Source organism: Nesoenas mayeri, assembly GCF_963082525.1.
Source record: "Nesoenas mayeri genome assembly, chromosome: 16".
In the NCBI taxonomy this organism is placed as follows: Eukaryota; Metazoa; Chordata; class Aves; order Columbiformes; family Columbidae; genus Nesoenas; species Nesoenas mayeri.
The window spans coordinates 11,029,176-11,049,363 of record NC_137562.1 but is presented as its reverse complement, the minus strand read 5'-3'; the positions used below and the strand labels follow the sequence as shown (position 1 = coordinate 11,049,363).

At 46.0% G+C, this 20,188-nt stretch overlaps 1 protein-coding gene across 2 annotated transcripts; it reads left to right on the top strand.

The window, feature by feature from the left end:
* The first annotated feature begins 83 nt into the window (after positions 1-83).
* RPRD1B (regulation of nuclear pre-mRNA domain containing 1B) lies at positions 84-19,483 on the top strand. Of its 2 annotated transcripts, none has more exons than XM_080354653.1 (7): positions 84-417; positions 2,293-2,422; positions 3,479-3,612; positions 8,800-8,906; positions 9,448-9,574; positions 10,594-10,769; positions 17,074-19,483. In XM_080354653.1, exons 1-7 carry the CDS (start codon positions 267-269, stop codon positions 17,221-17,223), a joined length of 975 nt encoding a protein of 324 aa, XP_080210779.1. In that variant the 5' UTR covers positions 84-266; the 3' UTR covers positions 17,224-19,483. The 2 variants fall into 2 exon arrangements, with proteins under 2 accessions (XP_080210779.1, XP_080210778.1); XM_080354652.1 differs by having other exon boundaries at positions 8,794-8,906.
* Positions 19,484-20,188: the final 705 nt, after the last annotated feature.

The following is a 20,188-nucleotide window of genomic DNA, read 5'->3' as shown; positions in this document are numbered from 1 at the left end:
GAGAAAAGTCCCGGGTGCGCGCAAAGCGCATGCGCCTCATGGCGTGCGGGGAAGCCGCGCATGCGCTTTGCTTCCCCCGCCGCGTTCTGCGCCGAGCGTGGCGGTTTCCGCTCTCCCTCCGGCGACCCGTACGATGCCGCCCTCCGACCTGCCGCCGCGGGGTCAGGGGTGGGGCGGCCATCTTGTGGCGGCGGCCGGCTGTCGGTGAGGCGGCGTCGCGCCCTCCCCGCGGGCGGAGCAGCCCCGGCGCGGGCCGGCCCGCCGCCATGTCCTCCTTCTCCGAGTCGGCGCTGGAGAAGAAGCTGTCGGAGCTGAGCAACTCGCAGCAGAGCGTGCAGACCCTGTCGCTGTGGCTCATCCACCACCGCAAGCACGCAGGGCCCATCGTCTCCGTCTGGCACCGGGAGCTCCGCAAAGGTACGCGGGCCGGAGGGCTCGGCCGCCGCCGCTCCGCTCCCCGGGCTCGGGCCGCATCCCGGCGCGGGGACCCGCGCCAGCCTCCCGTTCTCGGGCCGGTTCCTCAGGGCCGGGGGCTCGGTAACCCGGGAGCGGCGGGGGAGCCGGGCCGCGGCCGCCGCTCTGGTGGGGTCGTTTATCGAACCATACGGGATTACCGCGCACAGCGGCGGGATGCGTGTGCTGGGGCGGGCGGGAAGCACCGGGCAGTGTCGGCCGAGGGGGCCGGGCCGGGAGCGGAGCTGTGCCCGGCGGGCTCCCGGGTGCGCCCGGGAACCGGGATGTTATAGTTGAATTAGTTTTTACATCTTATAGTTGAAATAAGCTTTGCATCTTATAGTTGAAATTAGTTTTCTTATGGTTGAATTAGTTTTCTGTTTTGCAAACCGTATCTAAGATTCTTGGTTTAGTAAACTGTATCTAAGATGCTATATCCAAGATTTTTACCTTATTTTGAAGTTTTCGGACTGTGTCCAGGGAGATGTGCATTCAGGCATGGTCTTATATAACCGTACCCTATTCTTCAAATTGACATAGATTTATGACATATTCTCTTAAAACAGGTAACTTAGAAATAGCTGATAAACATGCGAATGTTACTTAGCATCGCTTAGATAGACAGTTTGTGTTAAAATAGGTGTGGAATATGCTAATGGTTGTTAAGAGTTGTGATGAATATGTATGTAACTAAGTTGTATAAATGTAGTGAGTTTTGAATCGGTGGTCGAAGCTTTGGGTGCGAACCCCTGGTTTCCCAGCGCTGGAATAAAAGCACCGCATATAACTACGTCCGTGGTTATGTGTCCTTTTTGCTAACAGGGACGTGCTCAGCTCCGGGATTTTGCTGCTAAATTTCGGATTCATGCCTCTTATCCATTATGGAACTGCGCTGAGAAATTAGCAATTCAGCCAGGTGAACGTGACTGTAGAGATCTTATAGAAACGCTTTGGTGGTATAATCCAGAAATATTTTGTAGTTTTTATCCTTGCAGATCAACTTAACCAAAGTTTACCTTCCTAAGTGCCGCAGAGCAGTGTGAGGGTCAGTGCTGGTGCAGTGTCCCCGGGCAGCCGCAGGTCCAGCCGCCGTCACCCCCTGGCCTGGGCAGCAGGTCCCAGCCGGTGCCTTTCACACAGTCGCTCGAGCACATGAAGCGGGAATTTTGGAAACCTGGGGCTTTGCCCTGCCGTGGGAATCCCTGCTTTTGTTTTCGGCCTCGTGTGTGTGGATGTGCGGCCGTTGTGCTCCGGAGAACTGCATGTGGCGCCAGTTCTGCCTGTAGGAAAATGGAAACTGGAGGTGCAGGATGGGAAAAACTTCTGGTGTAGGGAAGAAATTTAACATTGCTTCGGCACAGTGTTGCCTGGAAAAATATTGGAGTCTCCGCAATAGATTTCTCCTGCAATTTCACTCCGTTCTGAGTTAAGTTGTTCCATACCAAGTTTGGTTCTTTTCTTTCCTATAGTTAATGAAAAATAAGTCTGTTGGCACATTAATTTGCTGGTAGCTTAGAACAGCTCACTTTAATAAAGTGCTTAATGTTTATTTATTACACAGCTTTCCTCAGGGTTGATGCGTCCCTGTGTGCAAAAAGTACTAAGCTCATGTTTGTTTTATAGATCAGTTAGAAAAAAACCCAGGAGAAGTAAGGAGACGAAGAACTACTTGACTTAAAAGTCTCTAATTTGCTTTGGTAGCATGGAAATGTGTTGAACTTTGTTTTTAGGCTAAAAAGCTATAAGCAACTTTGAAAACCATTTCAACAATTCTAGGTGGAAGAAATGAGAAATAAACGCGAACTCTTTTTTTTCTTCCTTTTTTTTTCCCTTTCCCAGCAAAATCAAGTAGGAAACTGACTTTCCTGTATTTAGCAAACGATGTCATCCAGAACAGCAAGAGGAAAGGTCCTGAATTTACCAGGGAATTTGAGTCAGTTCTCGTGGACGCTTTTTCTCATGTCGCCAGGTATGTTGCTGTGTTGGGCATTTCTTCAGCTTTTCTCTCTAGAGATTGCTGTTCTTGTTGTACAAAGTTGAATTCGGTTGTGTTTTTTTACCAGATCTCAGGGATGCTCCTACACTCTCTAGTAGAGATGTGATTGTGACTACTTTAGAGTGAGGAGCTGCTTAGCACTAATATTTCTCTTTCGGGAAGCATGTTTGTGTGTGAATCAGCCCCTGATGGCTTAAATATACTTGTTCTCTGCACACAGTGCCTATGTGCTTTATTTTAATTGTTACCGAAAAGTCTTATGGATCTGTTCAGGGTGGAGAAATTGAATAGTTGCCGCATAACGAATGGCCCTTCCCTGTTGCCTCTAAACCAGCTGATATTTGGGTCACTGGGTTGTCATCAGTCTCCTGGTTCGAGCACAGATTCTTTTTGCCTTGCTTGTTGTAACGGTTATTTGATCGATAGTCTCCTTGCTGGGGGAAGAATGAGTTTTATACCTGAAAAGGAAGAAGACACACAGCTGCCATCCTATCCAAAATGGACTGTAGTTTAGTTAGCATTTTCTCTAATTAGCATAATAATTATCACAAGTAAGGAAGTTGGTACTGTGTGTTTGGGGGTGCAGCTCTGGGTGGCTGTGGAGCTTCCAGCACTGTGTGAGTGCAGTTAAGTGCCTAATGATCCAAACAACATGCTTTTTAATTGGGATGTTATTGACTGAAACAACTGTTTAAAGCTAATACTCTGAGTTGTAAATGTGTCAGCTTGGGGGTGTTTTATAATTCTTCTTGCAAATTCTGAACAATAGCAAGTTTCTTCCTTCAAAACTTTTCCTGCTTTTACTCTGGGGTGGGAATGTGGGGCACTTCCAGGCAATCTTTGGCCCCAATTAAAGGAAAAAATTGACCACAAATGTGTTTTGCCAGTTTGTCCCAGACAATATGAGAAAGATTCTCTCCAAATGTGCAAGTATGGCAACAGACACAGCTGCTAGTTTGGCAGATGCTCTCTTAAAACATAAGGGATGTTTTTCAGCTGAATTATAATTGTTTTCTAATCTGTGAACAGAGAAGCAGATGAGGGCTGCAAAAAGCCCTTGGAACGATTGCTTAACATCTGGCAAGAGCGAAGTGTGTACGGCAGTGAGTTCATCCAGCAGCTGAAACTCTCTATGGAGGACTCCAACAGCCCCCAAACTAAAGGTCAGTGCCTGTTGCTCTTGTTGTCTGCCTCACTTTGGTTTTAAACTGGTGCATGTTCCGCTGCGAGGAGGGGAGCTCAGGGCTCCTGGAGCTGAGTTATTGCCAGCGCTGGGCAGGAGATTCTTCGGGATTGTCTTGGGAGAAGCCTGGTTTTGGTTAAACTGGCAGTTCAGGTTTGCAGGTGTGTTGCTGTGGGGCGGCGACAGGACGCTGCGCTGCACGTGGTTCTGTCTCTGCTCATGGGCAGAGCACTGCAGGGCTGGGGACAGCTCAGTGGGCACAGGGAACTAACTGATGATATTTTGGGAAAACAAAAACTTTGCATCATTTAACATCATTGGAATATCATGGTTATATCCTTATTATTGCATGAGACAGATGTGAGTAACTGAGCATAAGCTTCTTGTGTTTACTGCTTTCATGCTGCTTTGGCAGACACTGCCGCCTCTTCTGCAGCATCAGAAAACGTTTAACCAGTAGTGCTGTACTGACAAGGGCAGCAGCAGGACGCATGACCTGTGACAGGTGAGGGTTGTTAATGGCCAGTGTTCTGTCAGGGGAATATTTGTCCGCTTTGCAGCTGAGGGAACTGTCAGTGTCTTCAAATCACCTGCAGTCACGTTGCTGCTTCAAGTGGGTTTTGCTCTGTTCCTCACAGGGCTGCAATAATTTGTGAGCAAGTTGGCTTGGCTGTTAGCAAAGTGCTCTAATGCTGGTCTTAAGTGGTGAAGATGAGCAAGATACATCTACTGGAGTTGGTAATTAATACAGAATGAATACAAAGACATGAGCATTAATACAAGACGTGCACGTACAGACATCCATCTGGGGCTGTAGGTTTGTGTTTTCAAGGTGCTGCTTCAGGCCCAAGTCCCGGCTGGCGCCGCAGCAGCGACTTCCCAGCCTGCCCTACTCGGAGTGGGGCGGCCAGGGGGTTTGGCCATTTCCCTCAACACTGGAGGCACCGGCGCTGCCCGGGGGTTCTGTGCCCATGGGGAGCGGGCAGGGTGGGGGTACAGCCTCTGTGCCAAACCTCACACTGGGTGGTTCTGCTTGGGCACAACGCATAGGGCACTGCTTGGAGTAAGGCACAGAATTTACTTACCTGAACTCCTGTTAGACCAAGTAACTGAGGGGTTGAAACTGTTGGTGTAAGGTATGGCACCTAGAGAAGTGTTTCACCAGTGTTTGATTTTTAATGTGAACCAAGTGATACTGTGTGTTCAGGGACAGGCAGTTCCTGGGGAAGCAGCAGGACCCTCACTCCATGTGTCCTCCTGTGGCCGGTGGTGTCCTCAGCCCTGCTGCTGTTACCTTCCCCATTTTCACATGATTATGCAAAATCAGGCCCTTCCGAAGTGTAACAGACTTGTCGCTGTGGGAAGCAGAACCAAGAAATAACAATGTTTTAAGAACTCCTGTGTGCATGTCTTCACTTGTGCAGAACTATTGATTTGTCTGGGTAACTGGAAATATTAATGTAGTGTCCTGTATTTGAAGGAGCAGTTCAGGCCTTTTCATGAGTGTGAATATTGCTGCCTTGTCAATTCAATGTAAAAAAAGAAATGGAGATTTTTAAACTAAGAGAAAAAGAAATTGGAAAAACTCAGCAGAGTTCTCCTGAGTTTCTCCTTGTTTTGACTGGCTTGTTTTCAAATTAGCTGCTTAATGATAAGAGCTAGTTTCATGTGGGATTTTCATGGATTTCTGAGATAAATTGGTGTTTGTCCAGTTTCTGGTGGGTGACTATGTATGTTACAGAAGGCTTTGTTGTAGTCACTCTGTTCTGTTTTCAAACAGATGAACGTAAGCGAGATGGATAATAATGTGTTGGGTTTTACAAATCTAACGTTTATCATAAAAGGGGAAAACTGTAGTACACTGCTCCTCCAGAATCGTTCTGACGTCCTGGGTTTGTCTGTATCCAAGGTAGACACAGCTGGGCAATAACTACCGGTGTCTTTAGATTGATACAAGGTTGTGCCATTAACATTTTGAAGCTCCCTAAGGATATCTGGTGCTGTAATAATGAGTATTCTTCTTTTCAGCCCAAGATATGGTTTAAATTCAGCTTGTTTGTCTTTCAAATAATGGTTACCTATAGAACTTCACAAGTCAAATCCCCTGTTCTACAGGTTTAGTTGTTATTCTAGAACTACAATAGCTGTGAAATGGGGTTTCCTTGCACGTTTCCCTGCAGGCAGAAGTTTCTGCTCATGCAACTTGTCCTATAACTGTGTGCTTAACTATCAGAAAAGGTGGGTGATGTAGCTGTGCTGGGGCTGATAAATCCTCATGTGAAATAAGGACTTTTTACTTATTGGAACCCTTTGCACAGTTCCCTCCAGTGAAAAGCGTTATCTACACGGGGAGTTCCCTACCGTATGGTGTGGCTGCTTCATGAGCGGGGAGATGAATGTAACCAAGTCCTCGTGAGAGCAGATAATAATTTTGTGTTGCCTTGAGATTAAAAAAAACCACACATAAAGCCACTGTTTTTAACAGAGCCAAGTTCCTGCACTCTAGTTATCCTTTTGTATGTGTGCATATGGATTCCACAGCTCATTTCTCTTTTCTGTGCACATGAGCCTGGAGTCAAATCAGAGCAGCCTGTTTACCTGTAAAACACATCCTGAGAGATGAGAACAGGTGAACCCCTGGGTGGGAAAGTCTCCCAGCCGGAGGAAACCTTGGGCTTCGTGACCATGGTCTGTGAGGCTGTGAGCTTTCTCAGGCACCAGAGAGGGTTTGAAGACGGAAAGGCTGGTGGAGAAATACCTTTACAAGTCTCGCTGGACACTGCAACAGCGGGATAACAACACGTGGAGTTTCACTGCAAAGCTGTTATGATGGCAGTTGGTTGCTTTGGAGAAGCAAAGTGCTTTGCTCTTTGAAGGCTTGCGGGGAGCAGTTTGGTTGTTGAGCTGTGGAGAAGAGCCCGAGGAGCAGGAGAGCTGACTGCATCTCCAGTAGTGGCTTCTCAGGCTTCTTTATGGCTGTGTCAGGAATGGCCTCGTGATTTTCCTGCCGGAAACTGCCCATGTTCTCCAAGGATACCCCGATTGTTTCAGAAGATGCGTTACACACCACCGCTGGATTCGGATCAGTTCCTGGTGCTCTTAATGCTGGCTTTCCTCTTCCCTTCTGGGATTTGATGGGCTTTTTCAGAAGTGCAATGCTGCAATAGTCCAATTACTTTTGGCTAGCGGATTTTGAAAGCTACCCGAGCAGGGTGTGTTGTAATTGATGCCTGGGTTCCTGCCTCTCTCAGAGGTCCTCTTCCGCTGTACGCTCTGGAGTTTGAAAATAATAAGTGCGGGTTTTTTTTTTCTATCTTGCTGTAATGGAGATGGTGTTTCTAGGACTCTTCAGTGAGGTCTTCCACTGCTGCTGTTTGCTGATGCCAAGGAAAGAAGTGCAACAGTCCACTGTTATGTCATGCTATTCATGCCCAAAATGCTATTTCAGTAGAGTCTTTCCAATCCAACTCCCTTGGTCTTGTTCAGATGGGAAATTCAATTCTGAATCCTCACCATTAGAGTGGTAAGCAGGCACAATACTATCTTGTGCTAGAATGGTTGGCAACACAGCAGGAATAGCTCTTCAGGAATTTGAATGCCAATTCTCATTTTTATTTTCATTTCTGTGCACACTACATGTATTCTTTTATTGATTATCTTGTGTTTAGCCTTTGGTTAATTACTTTATGGTAAGTGCACACAAGTGATAAATATTGTTGACAGGTTGTCCTGGGCTGCACAACTTTAACTGCTCTCTTTGGTCGTTTTGTCACCTGTACATCTCCCTTGAGCTCGGCTGGTCCCTTTTGCAGAGCTCAGTGGACAGCAGGTGGTTTTTGTGTTGATCTGGTATCTTTTCAGTCAGATTATCAAGCGTTATTACGCATATGATATACATACAATACTTAGTCTGTACCTTTTTCTAGCCTAGGTAGCTTTGCTCTAGCATGCATCAAAAGTAATTTGGTTGAGGGTAACTGTTTTCTGTGCTTCTTTGCCTTGCACTGAGTAAATCTGTTGTCTAACAGAAACGTGTTTGTGTCGGCCTCACGAGGGTTGTTCAGCTTTTTCTCACAGCAGCATGTACAGCACCTCTCACTTTGTCTCTCTGGAAATAAAGCTTTTCAGACATATGTCCCACCTGAAAAGCAGGGAAAGTTCTGGATTTAGGGACAGACTCTACTGTTTCCTTCCTCATTAGAGCTGGGCAGACTGATCTCGTTTAAAATCAAGTGTCCTTGGGTTTTCTTGTGAATCAAATGTTTTCCTTGAACTCCATGATTATCTTGGCAAGACTTTGATTCCATTGAAGGGATGTTCACAAGACTGTCCAGAGCTTTCTTACAAATCACCCTGGCCCTTATGAATTCTGGTGGCAAGTCTGAAGAATGATGTGTCTTCTTCTGAAGGCTCTGTGACTGGAGCAAAGGCTGCACTGGGATTTCAGACTCATTCAATAAACTCTCTCTCCCCTTTCAAGCTCGAGTATGCTACACTGGGGTTCATTTAACCGACACCGCCTTGCTGTATGAAATCCTTATTTCTGAATGCTCTGGGTTACCTGCTTGGAGGCCGGTTCATGCTCTGCCTGTTGCTGTCATTGCTGGGTTTTTGTTTCACAGAGCTGTCCTACTCTGACAGATAAGTGGAAGGTTGAATAATCAGCGGTCATTCAGTTCATGGTGGGACCACAGTGAGCATATATTTGGTGCAAAACGATAACAAGGAATTCTTCTGTCCATGTGTATCTTGGTGTCGATGCATCATTTCTACTGGTAGAAATCTTGAGCTGTGTACACGGTATGAACCAGAGAATCAGAGCGGGCTTGGAGACCCACCGTTTATCGGCAGATAGAATGTTTACTTGCCTTTCGTGCTTCAGTGTAGGAGGCAGAAGTATGTGTACAGTGCACATGGCTGATACAGAGACTGTATCCTAGTACTTGCACGTACAGGATGCATGTGTGGGCAAAAACAGCCTTTTATTGCTGTTTTGCCTTTGAGTGTTTGGAATATGGTGCCAACGTGAGAGTCCAGCTGTGGTCACCCTTCTCTTTAGAGAGCTTCATTGTTAGAGCATCTGGTGCTGGTTTTTTTTAAGTAGAGATAGTCAGGGTGGGCAGATCTGGCATCCAGATGAGTTACTTATGTACGTCTTCAGTTGCAGAGGAGAAGAAGTCGTTGAAGCGAACTTTTCAGCAGATCCAAGAGGAGGAAGATGATGATTATCCCGGGAGCTACTCGCCCCAGGACCCCAGCGCTGGGCCGCTGCTGGTACGTGGGGAGCGGGGCTGAGGCACCTCCCGCGGGTGCAGCCACGAGTTGGAGCTGCCCGCAAGTGCTTTCATGGGGACATTCATGTGGGGCTTGAGAAATCCCTGTGAAATAGAACTGGTTCCTTTTTCGTATTGGAACGCTCTGCCGCTCCTGGGTGATTGCATGTAGTCTAAACCGAGTCTGAGTGGCACTACCAGTAGAGAATCTCGAAGGGCTGCTGGAAGAGCAGACCATATTCTAAATTCTTGCAAAGAACAGTGTATAATCTCTCAAACCCAAAGTTGTAACACAGTTAAATATTTTCTTTTGTAGAATCTCTCTCCATGACCTATTAAAAAGCCCAACCTTTGATAGATGTGTATGGAGCTGGTTAGGAAACCAGTTCTGAAGACTTTATTTTAGTAAGAATTAAATAGAGGATCATTCTGAGCATTCAAGGCTACAAAATGAGTGTGTTAAGCCTCAGATGCAGTGACCACAGCCACAGGAAATGGCTTAAACGTTACCTGGTTTTAATGTTTGCTTACTTGTCTTGTAGACTGAGGATTTGATCAAAGCCCTGCAAGACCTGGAAAATGCAGCATCAGGAGATGCAACAGTGCGGCAAAAAATTGCCTCCTTGCCTCAGGAAGTTCAAGATGTTTCATTACTGGAGAAAATTACAGGTATGGAACTGGAAGATGGATAAACATGGGTCTGAGGAATAGCTTAGAAATCAAAGGTGGTTTTCTTTAAATAATCAGAAGGTACAGTGGAGTGAGTTCCTGCTTTTATGTCCTTGTTGTGTAGCTCTTGGGTAATGAATAGGCAGCAATGCTGAGAAGTAAGGTTGAAGATGGAAATTCGTAGCTGCTTCCATTTTTTTGGCTTGGACCAAGGCTTTTGTACTTGAAGAGCATCAACAGCATTTTGCAAGAACGTAAAGGACATAGGGCCAGAGTTCTCAAATGGATGTGTTTGATTTTGAACACCTTGACTGTCAGATATTTTTGAGTTTTATCAGACTGTGCTGAGTACACGCATAGTCCTTGGTTGCTATGGAAAAGGAAACTTGCTACCCCCATTAGTCTGTCAGTCCTTGTTTAAATGGGCTTTTACAATTGTATTTGAAAAGTAATCTTAATAGAAGCATTTGAAGGTTGAACTGATTTGACTCTCGTTCATTCAAGCAGTTTTAATGTAGAATTCATTATGAACTGTTACTTACTCAGTCCTTTATAATATAATCTTACAGTGTCCAACTGTGAAGACTAGTGTTCAATTCCTATCTTTGCTCATATACATTAGGAGTTGTTCAAAGAAAAGATCAATTAAAAAGTGCAAACCATGTTTAAATGTGGAAACCACCTGATTTGTTTAGACTGCACTTCCAGAATTCAGTTAAACTTTTGATTAGCCAGTTTGTAGAGGCTAACTTCATAGATTTATTCTCCCACCAGTCACCGACATTTCTGCAAGGATTAAAGGCCATCAGTCATGTCAGCATCTCAAAACCACGATTCTTGGCCTGTGGTCCTGTTTTCTTTGTATCCCCTGCTGCAGGAACTCTCACTTTCCTGTCAAGCCAGGAGCATGTTTATGAGTGAGATGTTATTGTGTGTGTGGCTGGTGAATTGCAGCCCCTCTGTCAGAGAGGAAAGTTCTAAACTTTGTCCTCTGCATTACCCGACCCTTGTGCACGCAGACAAAGAGGCAGCCGAGCGACTCTCGAAGACGGTGGACGAGGCGTGTCTGCTGCTGGCCGAGTACAACGGGCGGCTGGCGGCCGAGCTGGAGGACCGGCGGCAGCTGGCACGCATGCTCATTGAGTACACCCAGAACCAGAAGGACGTGCTGAGCGAGAAGGAGAAGAAGCTGGAGGTGAGTATTGGTGGCAGGGAGCTGACTGCCTCACCACACACTCCTGCTCGGCCCCTCATCTGTGTTTCTCTCAGGGGAAATGATTATAGATGTGAGCGTTACATTTGGAGTAAAACAGGAGTGCGCATGCGATGTAAAAAGTCTGGAGAAGACAAACCTGTTCTGGTGTTCAGTCTGGTATGTTTTAATGCATGTGGACGTGGAAAGCCCAGAACTCGGTAATTTTTAAAGAAAAATAGGTTCACCCAACGAAGTTTCTGCAGATTTACTCTATTTTTTAAATTAAATTGCATTTCCAAAAATTCAGTGTCCCTTTGCCACAATTAGCTGGCGCTTTTTTAGTAGTTGTTTTTTTTGTTATTCTTTTCCTTATGGTTGGGTGCCCCTCATCTGCCTTCCCAGCCTCTTCATGCTAAGGAGCTGCTGTTTAAACAAGATCTTCTGGCATCCATCCTTCAGCAGCCGCTTCCCAACAGCTTCAGGGATGAGGTGTGAACTGGGCTGATGGGAAAGGCTGGTGACTTGCGTGTCCTGCCGTAGCTCCTCGAACACAGGCAGAACGCCGGCAAATGCACCAACAGGGCCTGAGCACCAGCCGCACATCCCAGGGGCCGCGGCACCCGCCATCCATCTCAAACGGGCTCTCTTGGAGGAGGTTCTTTGAGCGCCACATCCTGGGAGCAGTGGGGAGGTTTAATTACCGACCGTGGCTGTGTGTCACTCTGCCATCTGTTCAGCAGCCCCGGGCGGCACGTGAAGCGCTTCCCCGGGCGGCTGGTGCTGTGAGCAGCTGCAGAGGACAAAACCTGCTGCAAGGAGACTCTGCTGGAGCATGTGCAGCCTCTGCTCACTGTCGTGACAAACTTGTCCTCTGACAGCTAGGCAACGTTGTTCTGGGGGAAATTTGGGATGTTTCTGTTGTCATAGGTGTTTATACCAGAGTTTATCCGTGTCTTGTGGCTGTGAACATGTTGCTTTTCCAGAGCAAGGTTTTTCCCAAATCAACCAAACAAGTGCTGATGCTGCACTCAGAATTAGAGTGGATAGTTAATAATTCTGTTAGCTTGTTTAGCTTGAATTTCTTCAAGCATAGTGTCTGCCTTATGACCGAGTCATTAAAAGGCACTTTCAGGTGTGGATATGACAGATGCCATAAAACCAAATCCTGTTTGGCACCTGATTTATTTGCTGAATGCTAGTGGAAGTTTTGCATTGTTCTTTTTCCTTGCTGAAAGGACACCTGTCTAGTAGATACACAGATGTGTGTGTGTATATATAAAGATATAAATGACAGAAACAATGCTCTTTACTTTTTTAGGAAAAGAAAAGAAATAGGTAGCAAGATGCTGCACATCATTGTTTTAAAAAGCCCAGAACAGTCCATTAATTTGAGTCAGTTTGAGACAGTGAAATGAAGAAATTCACAATGAATGTAATCCTGAAAATCAGGCAATTTGCTGGCTGAGTTCTTTTGTTAATAAGAATAATCCTGCTGATAGCAACAGGATAGGTTGCTTGCCCACTGTTGAATGTACACACATTCTTAAATATGTTGGAAGCTAAAGAATGATCTTATGAAATACCTGTTTAGGTTGGCGTCTTTGCCGTTTTGACAAACAAGGCGGCCTTAGTACTGTGAAGTCTGAAATGCGTGGCAGGAAATGCCACTCCAGAACTCGGTGAACATGAAGGCACAATTCATATTGGTGTCAAATCTCACATCTTAGCTGGGGGATGTTGCCTGATTAAAGCATTGCATTGTTCTCGAGTTGTGGGGGTTAATAAATAGTGGAAGACAGTTACAGATATGGCAGGCATATCTGCTCATCAGTTTTCTTTGAGTCTTTGATGTTCTCACAGCAACGTTAGTGATAAGCCTGGATTTTCCTTTATAGTGCTAATAAGCATTTTAATAGGAGGCTCTGAAATTCTTGTAGCAATTAAGAATGTATTAAAACCCAAAACATTTACTCCAAGCAAAGACTGAAATAAGAAAACAACTTGAACCAATCTGATTTTACAGATCTTCTCATTGTGTGATTTGCTCTCTCCAGTTATCTTTTCCAGCATCTTGGGTACTACCGACTGTGAGTTTTTCTCTCGTTCAGCCAGTTTCCTGACTCGGTTGAGATGGCATTTCAGGTGGAGGTGGATTGTTCACTTCACTGTGCTCATCTTGCTCGGGTTGCCAGTTGGGAAGGGGTTTCTGGTGGGAACACGACTCAGGCCTTTATTGTAAGACATGGAAGTGTCTGATTTGGAAATCGCTCTGGATATTTTGTGTGCTTTATTTACTCACAAAGCAAAGTCTGTCACTATGATAGTAATGAAAGTAGCTCATCTACATCTTTTGAAAAGCAGCTTTTGTGGTCTAGAGCGCTGCGGTTGTTTACTAATCCTGTTAATACTGTCCCTTGCGAAACATGGCAAATTCTCAAGACATACACATAAACTCAGTGTATTTATGTCTGGTGGGCTAATGCTCAACACATTTGGCAATGTGAAAACCCTGGGACACAGCTCTTGTCATCAGCTGCAGAAAAGCTGTTTAGTTGAGGGACAGGGTGCTGGAAAGCGTGGTTTTGGGCAATGAGTTACAGTTCAACGTCGATCGCCACTGATGTGATTGGGCTGAGACTCCATGGTGCTCAGGCGCTGGTGGGGACGGAGGAGGCTGCACAGAGCCCCAGATTCGTGACATACAGACAGACGGACGCTGCTTGGAGGGCAGCACTTGAACAAATCAAAAGTGTATTAACTAGCATTACTTTACTGAGCGATGGACCAAAGCTGATGCTACACAGCCCATAGCAAGATATATATTCTTAAGGGTCAATATTCCCTAGATTAACTTACTGAAAGGAATGGTGGATGCTGGTGTTGAATATCTGAACAAATCAAGCGCTTACATGGGCTGCTCGTGTACTCGCTGAGCAGGAACGTGACTGTCCTGGCTTTAGAAAGCTTTTCTTTTTGAGTATTTTCTCCTGACACCCTTCATATTGATCAGTTCTTAGAAATACGTTGCAATTGTGACACTTTATTCTGACATGTTTTAATGTTTCAGAGTACTTTGGCTAGGAGGCAAGCAGCAAAGCTGAGGAATACCTAAGCAACCTGCTATATTAGTGTTGTGTATTTAATGTTGTAAGAAGACTTTACACAGCCGTACAAACATATGACTGTCAAACCTGTTGCTTCACTACGGACTCTTTCCAAATTCCTGTCGAGCTGCTGGTGCGTTTTCCCCCTGACTTCTGTCGACTTTTGCTCTCGTACGTCTGGCTGAAGCTGCAGCATATCAAAACTGAGACTGGCTGCTCTTCCTCCTCACGTTCTGAATTCTCATTAATGCTGAACTAGATGTTTTCCAGCAGCTGCAATTGCTGTGATGACTTACAGCGTGTTCCTGCTTGACCCTGAACAGAGGTGGAAGTGCCCAGTGCAGATTCGAAGCTGAAATGAGATGAAGCTTGTGCTGTGACTCACCAAGGTGAACCACGCGGGGCAGCAGCCCTCGGGCTGAATTTCCTGTCACATCGATCGCAGTCGGGTTTATAATGTTCAAGCCAGGTTGCTTTGGAATGCAGCCCTTCTGTCAGATTCTTCAGTGGCGTTTAATTCTGATTTTGCGTTTCTTTCAAGGACTAAGGATCTGATTGACTTGGCCGCTGTGGGTGTTGAATCCCGCATACTGAAAGGGAATGTTGATTAGGAAAAGCATCCGCGTGGCACAGTGCCAGTTTTTTCTGTATCATCCTGAAACTCCTGCTTACAGCAAAAATCTCATTATTTGGACTAAAAAAAGCAAATAGCATCCAAATACTATTAATCTTAATGAAAGCCGCCTCTGCAGCGAGGCAATTAGCTAGACACATGGAGTACAAACTAAGACCTCAGAAAACAGTGGTTTCTTTTAAGTGCACTTCATATTTTTTCAGTTTTATAGGATGGAGAGACGTTATGCAAAACCTGCACGGTGCAGTTTCTGCTGTGACCTGTCAGCACCACGCTGGGTACCGGAGCAGACGGAAAGTTCTGCAGCGGGGTCTGTGCTGCGGATCCCATCTGCACAGCACGCATTCATCTCTTCTAGGAAATCTTGGGTTCCTGAGTTACTCCCTTAGAATGTCATTTCCATTCCTGAATTTAGTGACCTTTTTCTGAGCCAGATTTCTTAATGGTTTTGGGGCTGTTATTGCCTTTTCCTTGTGAGCGTCTTTTGTTATCAATAGGTACAATTTAGGCCTTACTGCTTTAACAGACTTTGGTGTGGATTAGTTAATCCCTGCATTAACCTACTAGTAAGGTAGAATTGTTAGCATTGAATGGAGATAGTTCTCACGGTGACTTGATCTTTTTTTTTGTCCTGTGTACCCAAGTCTCTGTTTGCATTGAGGTGTTTCTGATAGCTTAGTACTGCAGATAGTTCTCAGTGCAGAGTATCCCTGAAAACGTTAAGAGCGATATTTTTCTAACCATTTTAAGCTGTTAATTGTGATTCTGGGGACAGGCTGTTGCTGTTGTGTGGATGAATTGCTCCCAAGTCCTGGTGTTTGCTGGAGCACAAGTGTGGTCTGTACGCCTCCCGCTGCTGCTTCGTTCGTCAGCATGTGTGCTCGCAGCTGGGTCACCAAGGCATTGCAAAAATTCTCGCTCCCCCAAACAGTTCTGAAGAAGAAATATTGTTTGAATCTAAGACAATGTTAATATTTATACAAATTGTGTTCAGCTAAAAAAACCCATAGTGTCCTGCTCCTGAGCGTCCCTCGAAGCAGCATGTGCTGGTCCTCCTGCCAGTGCTGCCCTATGAGCGCAGAACATCAATCTTCCTGGGGAACAGATATTGCGTTGTACCTGGCTTTACATGGTTCTTGTGCATGGGTCTTGGAAATTCAAGCGTTATTTGAGATTTTTTGGCTTATGCTTGGTATTTGCACGTTTTACCCCATTTATCAGACTGGGAGGACTTGCCAGCTGCCTTGCTCTTCTTGGTTTCTTTCCTATCTTTAGTAAGAATTACTACAGAAAAAGAAAACTGCTGATGTTCACTCTTGACAGTGTTTGGCGTTCTTGAGAAAGTGCTGCCCCTTCTTTCTTGGCTTGGTATCCATCACTCCCTGACAACGTCCTGAGTTACGATATTTTTTTTTTTAAGACAGTCTTTTAGGGGAAAAACAAGCCCTCTGAATGCAGCCTCTTCCCCCTTCTGTCCATAAGCATTTGGAATACAATAACACAGTAGGTATCTTTGCCATGTCCCGTCCGTGCGGGAGCTGGTGCCGCGTCCCTGCCCCACAGGTCCCTCTCCCCGACTGCCAGCAGCAGATGCTCCGTTCGTGTCTCTGTGTTTCCCCAGTGTTGGCTCCGCCATCTCTTGCAGAAGTACACGCGGTGCAGCGCTTCACAGCTTTCCTCCTCGGCTGCTCCTCCAGCCCCGTGAACAGCACGCTGCTGTTTGTGAAGCTGGTGGAGTTTTGTTTGAGCTTGACTATTTCAGCACACATCCCACGTGCATTAACAGGGGTGTTTGGTTATGGCAGTGTGTTAACTCACTGAGCCCCACAGAAGGATTTAAGTTGGAAATAAGCTGTTAAAGGACATTCTTACTTGGTACTGGCAGGAAATTTATAGAATATATTTATAAAGCCATTCCAGGCACAGGGCTATTCTGAGCTGTTGCAATCGGCTGCTGCTCTCGCTATTCTAATTCAAAATAATGAAACACAGAGAATGGAAACTCGTTGCTTGTAACCCCGCAGGAACTGCTCTGCTTTGATATTTGGAGAAGGTGAAGAGAATTTCCATCACTGAGAAGGTTACAAAGATGGCATTAAAGTTGTAAACTCTTCAGAAAGATGCTTTGATTAGATGCGTGTCTAGTTTTACTTGATCTTCAAAGACAGACTTCTGTTCTCTGGTAAACTGTTCTCTTTGCCAAGTAATTAAGAAATGAAAAGTAAGTTAGTATTACAACTGACTATGGAAGGCCGTGTACAGTTTTTCTTCAGCTCATTGTTGCCTGCATTGTGGAAATGCTGTGGAAGATCTGCCATACCCACCATTGGGGCCTGCAGGTTTGCGGGCATTTCACACGGGTTCTGTGACAGTGCCATGGGACAGGATCAGTGCTTCGTGGGTGCCAGAGCCTGGGGACAGGCTGTGAATTTGAGTCATGTAGCAGTTACTCAGAGAACCAGGATCTTGCCACCTGCTCCCAGAGTCCTCACCTGTAAAATAGTCCTGGCTTAACTAAAAGCTTTGTTAATTAACCTGTGCTTAATCTTGGTTCTGTTTCCCTCAGGAGTACAAGCAGAAGCTCGCTCGGGTGACCCAGGTGCGCAAGGAGCTGAAATCCCACATCCAGAGCCTGCCGGACCTGTCGCTGCTGCCCAACGTCACGGGAGGGCTGGCACCGCTGCCGTCGGCTGGTGACCTGTTTTCCACAGACTAGGACAGACTGTCCCCAGTTTCCGCTGCCAGCAGAAGGAAGACGACTGGTGTTGGCTGGAAATCCACTCTTCCGAGATCTGCAGTAGGAAGGAACTTGCAGACGCTGCTTTCGGCCTCTCGGCTGCTCCTGTTCTCCCCCGCGCTTTGTGCGTTTCCTCACGCTGAGGGGAGGAGAAAAGTGAGTTTTTGGGAGCTCAGAAGGGAGTGGGGACAGTCCAGATAGGAAGACGTATCTCATCTTTTTCCATACTCTTTAGTTGCTGTTTGCTCTTAGCACTTGTCACCCCCACAAAAGTCACGAGAATCATGTACATATTTACCTGGAAAGTTTTCCAAGAAAGGCTGACCATACAACATTTGTTCTCTATAAACATATTGTATTATTTCTGAATAAGTCTAGTCCGTTTTAGTTTGGTTTCTGCCCCTCGTCTCTGAGCAGTGGTGTGGCCGGTGTGCTCCCAGGGCTGACAACGCGCAGTGGAGCCGCGCGGCACTTAACGAGCACTGGTACAGAGAAATACTGTCCTTGAGTCTGCAGTTCCTCGTTCTACTGTGGGACTGACGGACACAGTTCCCGTTCGGCGTGTACGGCAATGGGAACTCACCACAGGCAATAAAAATAAGCAGCTTTTCTTTGTGAATTAGAGAGAGCTTCTCTGCTGAGCAATGCAGAACTGGATATTACCTGAATGAGGATGAGAGGAAGTTTTGTTCTAGCTACCTTAGATTTATACCACATTTTTCTTCTTCCTTATACAAAATCAGATGGTTGCAGTAGCTGGAATGGTGTATTGCAGCTGGTGACATCCCGGTGGCCAGCACTGTCTGATCCACTCTGAGGATGGTTATGCTGAAAATACTATTCTATAAATTCTCTGTGTAGCTTTAGTGAAGTTATTCAATGAACAGAAGTTAAATGTGGTATAAATATTTATTTATATAGAAAATAGACCCATATATATATGCACATATCCTGTATGCACATGTACCATGTCCATGCATGTAGATATTAGAAGGATGTACTTAATTTTGTGTCGCAGATTATTGTGAATTGATTTTTATAATTGGGAAAAGTCAGGAAAAAAGTCCAATTTAAGATACTCTTAACTGCATTATGTCGCTAGCTGATGTTTAACTGCCACGGGCGCAGTGACACTTCGGTTTGTGTGTTAGGTTAACAAGCTGGACTCTGATCACTGAAAAGCATTCCAATTTGGATAACAATTCTGTTTAAATTTAGCACCTCTCACTAGAAAACATTTTGGGTTTGTGGAAACACTTGATCTGGTAATGCCGGTTTTGTAACACAAGCTGTAATGGGTTGAGTGACGTGCTGTGGTTGTGCCTCCCTATAGTCTTAAGCTGCTGTTCTCACAGACAAGAGAGGAGACCTACAGGAACGCAAAGCTTGTTCTGTGTGCTCAGTAATTTATTTAGGGTATCCAGAGCCTATTCAGCACTCAGTTAAAACACGTAATACAGCATTTTTTGGTCACTAAGTTGTTCAGAAGCTCCCATCCTTTTCTCCTGCCGCTGCAGCGTGTCCGTGTTCTCAGAACTCGCACCCTCGCTGCCCAGCCAGGCCCTGGGGCCCATCCCAGACGCTGTCCGTGGCTGAGCTGTTCCTTCCCAGCTGCCTTGGTTGTGCAGCCTCGTGAGGGCCAAATGTTCCTCACGCAAGCACTGGACGTTCTCTCTGCTTTTGCCAAAAATGAAAAACAAGCTCCCCTCCCCAAGCCTCGAAAACCCAAACCAAAAGACTCATTTCTGTCCTGTCGCAGCTCGTGGAGTCACCCGGGGCTGTTTAACCAATAGTTGTTCTGACCATTGATTGAATGTGTAGCCGTTAGAGGACAAAAAAGCTGTCATAAAAAAATTATGTAGACAAGTGTGTTGGGATCTCACGCCGTTATTTTGGGCAGATCTGTGAGAGAGTTGTATGTCTTTTTTAATTGAAATGTTTTGATTTTTTTTTTTTCCAAGTATATGTGTGTGTTTTATTTTGCTTAATTTAATTGAAGTCTTGTGGTTTTTAATTGTATTTGTTTTACTTTTTGGGCAAAGGGCATCTGGTGAACTGGGTGACGTTCTCTCAAGGTTGAACAGATTTCCCCCAAGGTGTGTCTTTTTTTTTAACAAAAGCTCAAATCTGTATATGAATTGATTCAGGAATTAATTTAGACGTATAGGCTGCCATTTGTGCCAGCAGTATATTCTGAAATGTCTCATAGATATCTATTTTTGAATAAAGAGGGTGTCGTTGAGTAGCAGTGGTCTCACTGGTTTGTCCCGGCGCAGCTGTCGCTCCGGGTTTGCTGTTCCCTGCAGTCCTGGGGGCCGCTGGACGCTGCTCCCCCCACTCTGCAGCCCCACTGCAGCAGTTTGTCTGTCCCTGGTGCAAAGTCCGTGGGGCAGGAGGTGCCGGGGCGGGTGTCGGGCTGGGGCAGGACCTGGTTTGGGAAGGAGGAACCAAAGCTGGAGGTTTTACACCCCGCAGGCTGGATTTGCGGTGAGAGGACCTGGGGCACACGGGACTGAGTGAGTTCAACTCAGGATTCTCTGCAGAGTCCAAGACGCAAATCTGCTTATTTAAGGGGTTATCTGGTGAACGGCCAGGTCTGGTGGAAGGAGGATGGAGAGGAGCGGGTGCGAATCGCAACCATGGTGCCTTCGTGGCTTCTAGAGCTGCTGCCTTTCCCTTCTCCTGCTGCTTGCAGGAATCAGTAGGTAGAAAATAGTGTCTTTGTGTTTTCAGCAGGGCTTTCACATGGCACCTTTTAGCAAGAGTTTGGTAGAGGCTGAGCCCTCGCAGGCCCCGGCGTGTGCGGGAGCAGAGGGATCTCGTTCCGTGTGAATCGCATTCTGTGGTTCTGCTGGCCCAGACTGCAGAGGCTTCTGCTGCGGAGCGGCCGCGGCCCCTGGGAGGGACTGGTGCTGGTGGCTGTCACACAACTGGGGCAGGTGAC